We start from the raw sequence: 10,456 nt of genomic DNA, 5'->3' as shown, positions 1-10,456 counted from the left end.
GTGCCTTTAAAGCCAACCTCCACATTTTTGCTGACACCAAAGCGTTCATTAATTTCTTCAGACAGACTGCGTGGAACTCCCAGGGGTGGAGCACGAGTGTTTAACGACGATGAAACAGTCGCATAGCTAAAACTGTCCCCATCACATAACAGACCATCCGTTGGTGAACGTAAATTGCCAACGGCCCCAGCTTGTGCGTTGGGTCCTGCTAAATTACGATACTTAGCAATATATTCGTTTGTCACAGATGTGAGATCTCTTCGTCGTGATGTGGCTTCAGTGGAGCGTTGTCGCCGTCGCTTTTCTCGTGCAATCAGATCTTTACCTTCTTGTACCAACTCAGTGGCAATAGTTTCATTTTGAAGAAATTGTTGAAATCCCATGGCGTTCAACGCTCGACTCCCCAAACTAAACCAAGTTGTGAGGCAAAATGCCAACATACACATTGGAAAGTAAATATTAAAGCCGTCCGAGATAATGCCTAAAACATCCATATGACCCATTATTTGGGTATAGTAGGTTTCGAGAATACGCTAAAAGTTAAGAATAAATTAATACTTTTAGTTAAAAATTAAATCAAGCTTACCTCTTTAATTATATGCGAATCCATGTGAATTAGTCCTAGAAAATTTAGGCACATGGGTGGCGTCAGTCGGCACAACAACATACCGCTAAATATCAAACTATGCTCATTGGTTTGATGATGAGGAGCCAAATAATATAAATTCAGGAAACGTATTCGGAGAATCGTAGAGTAAGTGCAATAAAAGAGATAGCAAAGCACAGTCATGGAAAATAGCTCTATTGTGAAGAAGTCGTAACTATACTTGGCCATATTAATAACATTCGCAAATATGGACAGAACTGGTCGCCGATTAAAAAAGGTAAGCTCACTCCATACGACCATAAATGACATGATTGTAGTGAAAACACATAGAATCTTCAAAAATGGTGATTTATATAAACACTCCCAATACCAGTGTAGTGTTGGGCTATAAATGGCAGTACCAAGCTGAGTTCGCTTTGGTGGGAATTCAGCTTTAAATCGCCGGTCTGCTGAGTGCATATTACGTGATACATCTTCCAAATGCAAAACTCTCTGCACTTGCACGCTCCAAAGGGATTCGCTTCGTTGTAATGTCTGTAAGGATTTTATCACTTGTTTATGTATACGCACTAAAGCCCTTTCTGAAGGAACAATCGTTGAGGTGCCACCATTTCCTCCTGCTCGGGTATAGTTGCGTACCGCGCGTTCCAACAGTTCAGTTGGCACTTTACGCAGTATAGTTTCTACACAGGGACGTAATTCGTGATTATTAGGAACGGCGCGGCTTATGCCCTGTAGTGACTCTAGCACATCATCTACAATCTCCTCAGCCTCCGCCTTATCTGTGCTGAGTTTAGCTGCTTTGAAATAAGCATATTCTAAGGTAAAGCCCGGCTTGGCGTTGTTCCACAGTGAACGTGGCACTTCAACAAGCGCGTAACCTAAAAATATATAATGAAAAATTAGTCTACAATGTATGTAAATACATACATAAGTACATAGACAATTGATTTGTACGATAAGTGTCACCGGAAAGGAATCCACATATGGGGCTCAAGGAAAGCCAAAAAAGGAACTACATTGCAAAACTACGGGTCTAACCTTTTTATTTCTCTATTTCGAAATTTAATTTTTAATTTTCATGCATACTTCGCATAACTTCGCATAACCAGTGCAATAAAAATATGTGATGCAAAATCTAAACTCAACAGATAGCTAAGTTTTTTAAAGTTCTGCTAATTTCTGCGTAACGGAATACATACAAAGTACAAAGTTATGCGAAGTATGCATAATCAGACCATAACAGCATATCGTTCTTGAGATTTTGGAACGATCTAACTGATCAATATGTTCTTGTATTGCAAACCAGCACATTTTTGTGTTCTTGTATACAAAAAACTTCCAAAGTAGAGAAAATTGAGAGCAAATGACATTTTGTTTTGAGGGGAAGCTGCAAAATTATGAATTTAGAATTGGTAAGTCGATGTTTAGACACGGAAACTTTTGTTGCGGCAGCTCGAAGCTTGTAGGGGAGAGAGCGACGAGGAAAGGGGACGGGCCCATGAACCAACTAATAAGATCACGCAATCGGAAAAGAATGAAAAAAAGTAAATTTCTGAGCGTTTTTGACATCTGCCTAAGAATGAAAACAAACAAAGAAAATGAAAAATGCGCGGTGATTGAGTGCGATTAAATTGGTATTTATCATGATACAAAAAAGAAGGTAGTTCAATTGTCACTTTTTCGTCGCCATATTAACAACCTGACAATTAAGCAGATTGTGACATTTCTTGCTCCCATATCCAATATCTAAAGTCCTTCAAATTTTATTATTAATTTTTTGTTTATTTAAAGCATTTTGTTCTTATAATCGAAATTTGAACAAGCAAACGGTCTTTTGTTGGGTATGGTTCGGTTATTTGTCCAATGATTTTGGGTTATTGTGTTCACACGCGTATCCCAAATAAAAAAAATGTGAACATACGTCTGCGATAAAAGGATTAAAATTTGATTTAAAATAAAGATTTAAAATTTTCGAACACTAAATTGTTAACAAACTCGGTGTGAAATATGCACCTCTTTGTAAAAAATACCGTGTAGCCGGAGTTGGGCAGATTAGGGTTATTTTTTCTAAACGCGGCCGAAGGCCTCCAACGCGGAGAGGTAGTCTGCGAGCTTACATTTTCTGGCAAAATGCTAAGTTTACCCCATTTCAAATGAGTGCCGAGCGATCAGAGAGGTAAAGGGTGACTTGCCTTAAAGTTTGGACCGTTCTCTTTCTAATGGGTGGAGTCATCAATTTTTTTTTCACACCCGCTCCAATATTGAACAGTGAACCATATTTAAGGGATTCGCATAAAAGTGGCATTATGAAATTTCACACCGTTAAAAAAGTATTTGGTTGTGGTTTCAAGTCCTCTAAACATTCGTTTAGCCGTTCAAAACTTTACGACACACGACAATAGGACACTTACGACACCTTGTGAACCACCTAAATATGTATTAAATTCACACCGAAATGTGTATATCAGAAACAATTATATATCGAAGAGTATAGAAAACCGTAATAGTCCTGGCTAGATACATTGTAAAATAATCAGTTGACAAAAAGACACAAACAAGTTTGAAAACCCCTGCATATACATTGTATATGCTCACTAAAATTGAGTTATGGCGGCATAAACTGTCAAAATCTGTAAGAGTGTGTGTAGAAATTCAAACAAAATTTTTCAATTTGATATCAGAAGCTATGCGGCGAAACACATACACAAAATCAGCTGAGCTAGTAACACCACCTTATATAAATTCGCCTTGGTGAAAACCTTTAAAGTGAAATCAATATATGAGATAAGTATTTATTTTTAATACGCTTATATGAAAAAGGTATTTGAAGCTAGCAACATTATAAATTAATTTCAAAATAAAAAAATTTTGATTTCAGATCAAAAAATAATTGTTTTAGGAATTAAAGAACAAAAAGAAAAAAATTGTTTAAAATGCCAGATACTTGCTGTTTATGCAAAAGCACCCACAACAATGAGGTAGGTATGTTTCGTTTGCCAACAGATGTTACGCAAAGAAGGGAGTGGATGAATGCGTGTGGTGTTAAACTGACTGCGCTCTGCACTTCAAATCGAATGAAATCATTTATGGAAGTATTAATGATCCAGATGCAGTACCATCAAAGATGTTACCTGCTATTTCATCAGATGAGAGGTAATGATCAAAGAGTGGGTATGTTCTCAAAGGCATATCGTGAAAATAATGTCCAATAACAAATACAACCGGAGTGCGCCAAACAGATGTGAAGTATCGCATAAAATGTATACTTTCGCCAATTTAGTAATAATAGATGGTTCTGAATTGCAGTAATTAATTTGAGAAAGAATACTAAATCTTAATGTGTATATATATACATACTATATACTAATTTTTTTGCTAAAATCGAGAAAATCAGGAAATTTCTACTGCAACTCTCATAAATTCTGAAAAAAAAATATTGCAACTTTGAAAATCTAACTCAATAAAATTCTGTAATAGGGCGTTCTTAAACTAAATTTTGAAATAGTGGGTTGTTGAGGGTTTCGTTAAAATCGAGAAAATCAGGGAAATTCTAGTGCAACACGCATAAATTCTAAAAAAAAATATTGCAACTTTAAAAATCTATCTCAATCAAATTCTGCAATAGGGCGTTCTTCAAATAAATTTTGAAATAGAGGGTTGTTGAAAAGTTTTTTGAGATAGGACATTTTTGAACTGGCTGCCGAGATAAATGACACTAATGGTGTTTTCGTTTCTACCAAAAAATGCCACCTTTTGATTGCCCCTTCCTCTTTTCGTGCGTTAATAAGGACTAAATTTGCAGTGATACCCTATAACAGGGTTGAGTGTAACACCAAATACATTTTGCACCGTGGAAGGGCAACATTTTTTTGAAGAAACGAAATCACTATAAGTCAGTTCCATTTGGTGTTCCCGACGCAGATAAGTTATTCCTCTTCTCTTACCAACGCGACGACGACCCTTTTCAAGGGTATGGGAATGTTTTCTATACCAACATGACCTTGCAATAAAAGAAGTTGTGTTGGAATTCGCTAAGCCATAACGCATTCTTACATACATATGTATGTAGCTTTTGTTATATGCTTCATTGTACCATACGTGAACCAAAGCCGAAAGAGGGTTAATGTAAACAAATATACGAATTGTTTACATTTATATTTTCAAATAAGCGTACGTCAAATATTGATTTCACTTTGTTTATTACATTATGCTTTTTACTAAAAAATTCAATTACAGACGATATATTTGACCGATTTTGACAAATCAACCGTTATTTTTATAGTTATTAAAATTTCTTCTAGAACATAGTTTTATTAATTTTAATATAATTTTTAAGGGTAAATTTTTAAAAATTGTTGGTAAAAATATAAAAATAATAATTTTCTCCGCCGCTTATTCACACAGAAAAAAACACATATCGTCGTTTAAAGTACAAAACCGCGTATCGTCATTCTGCAAAAACCGCGTAACTGGCATTGGCTGCCAAAAATTGGATTTGCTCACACAAGCTCTTGGCTCAATCCTTATCCATTCGTCCTGAAATATACTAGCCAGAAATGCGTTTTCTTTATAAAGAGAACCATTTGAAATATGAGTGTTTTTACTCTCTAGAGAATAATGTATGCAACCTCACATACGCGGTTTTGCATTTTCTTGATACGCGGTTTCGCATTTTGTTGATACGCGGTTTTGCACTTTAAACGACGATATGCAATATTTTACTCTCTAAAATATTCTGTCGATGAAAAAAAATGGATCGCAACATGGAAAACTGTTATTTTTAGTTGAAGGCTCACGCGCAACGCAACGAGCGCGTTCGAACTTATTTTAGTCAAGTGCGTCTGAAACCAGCGTGCCCTCACCGGCTTATTCCCACATTCACACGACAGCCGGTTTTATGTACCGGAATGACTCGGTTTTTACCCGACCAAGGGCTGTTGTTTTGGCGATCACACCCCGTTTAGGTCGGCTAAGTATCTCAAAAGTTGTTGGTCCATAGGGCTACATTCGCCACGTATTCTTCTGCTCAGGGCTGGCATCGAGTCAAGCCCAGGGCCAGAAACCTACACCTGCTGTGTATGCCAGAGACGACTACACCACAACTCCACCTCAGTCAAGTGCAATGCCTGCGAGGGGTGGAGTCACCTCAGACTCTGCTCAGGATTACGGACACATCGGCAGTGGACCACGTCGTTTGTGGCCCCCTGCTGCTCAAATAGAGCCCCAGCCCACCTGAGCAGCTCCACACAAACACCACAGCACAAGAACATAACAACACAATAGACCACACCACAACCACGACAGACCACAAAACATACACAACCTCACCACCACCCACACGCCGCCGCCAACAACTCTTGGTTCCTCCTACAATCTGCACGGTATGTCAGACCAGGATATTCCGTAATGTGACATCAGTCAAGTGCAACACCTGCCTTGGCTGGTGCCACTTTAGGGCATGTTCAGGTCTGCGCACCACGCGGGATTGGACGAGGAACTTCGAAGGCCCGTGTTGCGCTGCACGGTCGCAAACCCCAACTGCGACGCCACCCACCACCACCACAGGGCGGGAACCACCACAGCAGCGCACACGGCCAATGGCGTCAAGGCCACACACATCTCTCACACCCCGCATTACCACACGTCTCCCGAACCACATGAAGCTCCTTCAATTTAACTGTAACGGGCTTCAGAGCAAGATCGAGGAGATAACCGTGGGAAGGCATGGTGTATTGATAGCTGCGGTCCAAGAGACGAAGTTGCACAGCAATTCAACATTGTTGAATTGTGCCGGGTACAACATGCACCGTCGAGATCGCGAGCGAGATAATGGTGGTGGCTTAGCGTTCATCAGACCATCTGCACATAGTCATCTCGATCGATAAACCAACCGACTTTGCTTCCGCGGAACACCGGACCTATATAAACTTTTATAAAGCTGATTGCAAAGGCTTCGCGGAATTTACTGAAAACACCTTCGCTGCGCTCCCCACCCCAACCGACGCCCACCTTGGTGAAAGTAAGTTCCGCAGGGCTATCACCGCTGCTGCAGCTTGCTTCGTACCGGCAGGATGCATAACGGACCCACGTCCAAATTTCCCTGCCAAAGCGGCTGTTCTAGCTGATGAGCGTGACAGCCTTCGTCAGGCCGATCCCGGAGATCCCCGTATCATGGATCTCAACGCGGAGATTCGGCAACTAGCGAACGTACATAAGCGGAAGTGGGAAGAGCATCTGAAGACCTGTAACTTCACCTCTGGTGTGAGTAAGCTTTGGTCAACCGTGAGGTCACTGTCCAATCCGACGAAGCACTACGACAGAGTCGAAATTTCTTTCGGCGACCATGCTTCGTCGGACCCGGAGCGATGCGCGAGCTATTTTAGCCGGCAGTTCATATTGCATCCTCCAGTGGACAAAGCCAAGCGTCGAGTGACCAGAAGGCTGCACAAACTGCCAACCACTTGTGCCCCCCTTGCTTTCACTTGCGATGAAGTTCAGATGGCCATCGGGAAGGCGTAAGCCTCCAAAGCCATGGGTCCCGACGGAATATTTATTTATTTATTTATTTAGCCAATGAATATAATAAAAATTCTTATAGGCTAAGTAGAAAATAGATTGACATTATTAATATATAATAAGAAAAAGTAAAACTACTTATAAAAAAGATTCAGAGAATTCCTAAAGCGATATTTTGAACATGGTACAATAAAAACAGGTAGAAGCCAAATTGACATCAAACCTACAAAAGCCAAAGTTTTCGGGAGAGTAAAAATAAAAATGAGCGTGTGTAAGGAAAAATAAAAAAATACATTTCACTGGTTGACGTTTTTAAGTATATTTGAAGTTTATTCTTATTTATTTATTTTCTTTAGTTAAAATTTGAAAAAACGTGTATGTTGTTTTCTGTTTTTGTTTTATGAGTTGCAGTGTTGTTGGAGGGACTTTTCGGCATAAGGGTCATAGGAACAGCACTTGGCTTCAAACGTGCCTTTCCTGTACCTCCCGGTGTATTTGTGGAATCTACTTCTTTAAAATGTTTAACGCACAGCAAGGCATTTCATGCAGCTCTGCCCACAGCTGCTTTCGTAACGTTCCTTACGCGAAGGACATTGAGGCACGTTAAAAAATTAGTGGTATCTGCCTTATATTTAACACCACATAAAACACAACGCTTCAGGTGTTGCATTTTTAACACATACACTAAGTATAAACCGCACAACACTACAAAAATTCAAATGCAAATTAAAATTTGTTATTAACGAACATTCAAAAAAAAACAACGATATGACATTCAAAGCGTAACGAAATATAGGAAATAAAATAAAATCAAGTTGAAGTTTAAAGGTTTGGTTCTCATGAGAGCAACGTCATTTTGGCTTCTACCTGTATTTATGTGCCTTGATTTTGAAGTTGAAAAATCGATATCAACATATTTATAAATTCTGTTGAATTCAATTAAGGCTCTAGTGATGGGAGCATTTCGTGCATATAGAGCCCTAAAAATACCAACATGGAAAAACTCTGAGTAGCGTAGAGGTCTGGCAGGTATATTAAAGAAAATCCTCTCAAGGAGTACGGGACAGTTTACAACACCACAGACTAGATCGAAAACAAAAGATAAAGAAAGGATTATTCTCCTACTTTGCAAGGATTTTAAGTTTATCAAGAGGCATCTCGATTCATAGGTGGGGATAGTGTCCGAAAAGCGTAAGTTATGTAGCGCAAAGCGTAAGAAAACTTTTTGGATCCGCTCAATCCTAGCAACATAACACGCATAATAAGGAGACCAGATAAAGGACGCGTATTCAAGCCTGAAGCGTACAAAAGCCATATGGGTGTTTCCATGGGAACGTTCACCACGACAAAAAAAAAAAAAATGTCTTATATCTAACGTATTTACGGGCCGATTTGTCTGCTTTTTAAAATATATACTGGCTATGAAAGTAGAATCATGTTTGCGTAAAATGGTCTTCCTAGGTGGCACCAAGGTCGAGATATTTCGAAACCCCGCATTTATGGTCCGATTTGGTTCGAATTTAGCGTATGTAGTTGAAACATAGTAAATCATAGATCTCCAACAAATTCACCCTGAATTGGCGCTGAAGTCAAAATATAAAGTATATTCTACATAAAATACATGTTTTATTTGCGTTAAAAATTCATTTAAAAGCAATATTACAAAAATATAACGATGGATATTTATGTCACGTGACGCTACGTCGCAGAGTTTTGCCATTTTGTAAGAAAAGAAAAAATCGACTTCCATTTTTTGTCACGTAACGACACTCTCTTTAAATGCTTATATTTCAGGACCAAGCAGTTCGATTGCTTTCATTTTCCGGTTAAATATAGAGCTAATTATGTGCTATACAATGGCCGAAAAAAAGTTAAAGAAATGAAATGCTAAAAGCGTGCAACAAAAGGCAGAGACCTAACATTGTCGAAAACAACCATGCAACGACGATTGTGTAAGTAAGATGAAAACCAGCTCAGAAAAACTGAGTGGAAACCGATGCAGGCTATTTTTCTTAACAGGATACTATGCGACACCCTATCGAAAGCCTTAGAAAAATCAGTATAGACCGTATCAACCTGAAGCGCTGATTGGAAAGCAGTTATGCAGTCATCTGAAAACGCTGCTAAATTTGATACCGTTGAGCGGCCCGGTATAAAGCTATGCTGCTGCGGACATATTAAATTCTTAGCAGCAGATAAAAGTTTGTCTTGGACAATGCACTCAAAAAGATTTGACGTGGCAGAAAGCTTTGAAATGGGTCTGTAGTTGCTGATATCGTTTTTGTTACCACTTTTAAAAATTGGAGTGATGAAAGCTAATTTCCAATTATCTACAAAAGTGCCCGACGATAAGGATTTATTAAAAATTTCCAATAATGGATACACTAAAGATTCACACTGTTTAAACAAAAGTGCAGACAAACCATCATCGTCAGTTTGTGAGGAGGGTTTGAGCCAAGCAATGCCACTAAGCACATCCTCAGAAATAAGAAAGAAACGTTCTCATCGCTATTGGAATCTGTTGTGAAATTGGACTTACAAAATTCAGCGAATAAATTAGCGGCTTCTGTAGGAGTATTAGCAGCATTGTCACCCATAAAAAGTGCCGACGGAATGCTGGAACAAGATTTTTTCGAATTAACGAAATGACAAAACGCTTTTAGATTTGATTTTAAGTTGGTTTCAGAACTGGAGTCATAGTTTCTATGCAAAAATTTATCCAAACATACGAATTCATTCGAGTATTTTTTATACAGGCCGAAGTAAACATTATTATTACTTTTTTTGAACTTACGAAGAAACTTGTTTTTCTTATTTCGTAGTCTCATTAAAGCCGCATTGTGCCATGGCACCTTGTAATGCTTTTTTGTTAATACTGGAACAGTACATTTGCAAATTTCTACAACAGTACTTCTAAAGATCTCGAAACACTCGAAGACATCACAGTGGTGAAACAAGTTATCCCAGTTGACATCCAACAAAAAAAAAAATTCAATTTCAAAAAATCGCATTGCTTAAAGTTAAATGATGAGCTAGAATTAGCATTGCTAAGTTTAGAAAATTTATAAAATTCAAAATCAACAACTAGAGGTACATGGTGCATGTCTGTTTTAGTTATGGGAAAATTACACTCCTGTAAAGAGCACGCAAAGATGATCACCTCCTACTGTATTCAAAGCGAGAGATGTATTTAATGTTGTCGACATGTGCTGTGTAAATGCTGTGGCTACTATTTGGCGGAATATACGAAGCATCAACAAGGGAGTCGGAACTACCACGAATTCTAACACACAGTTGGTCGAGTAGCGCATTTTGATTTTCAAGCTCAAT

At 38.6% G+C, this 10,456-nt stretch overlaps 1 protein-coding gene across 1 annotated transcript; it reads right to left on the bottom strand.

The window, feature by feature from the left end:
• Positions 1-1,492, bottom strand: LOC118752963 (LMBR1 domain-containing protein 2 homolog; the record flags this gene model as incomplete). The annotated part of the gene is given in 2 exon segments (XM_036487810.1): positions 1-533; positions 587-1,492. Coding segments are annotated over 2 exon segments (1,439 nt in total), but the record flags the coding sequence as incomplete, so codon positions are not given.
• Between the last annotated feature and the right edge of the window lie 8,964 nt (positions 1,493-10,456).

This window comes from Rhagoletis pomonella, unplaced genomic scaffold (assembly GCF_013731165.1).
Source record: "Rhagoletis pomonella isolate Grant_MI unplaced genomic scaffold, Rhpom_1.0 Rhpom_scaffold_02009, whole genome shotgun sequence".
In the NCBI taxonomy this organism is placed as follows: Eukaryota; Metazoa; Arthropoda; class Insecta; order Diptera; family Tephritidae; genus Rhagoletis; species Rhagoletis pomonella.
This window is presented reverse-complemented; position numbering and strand designations above follow the sequence as displayed.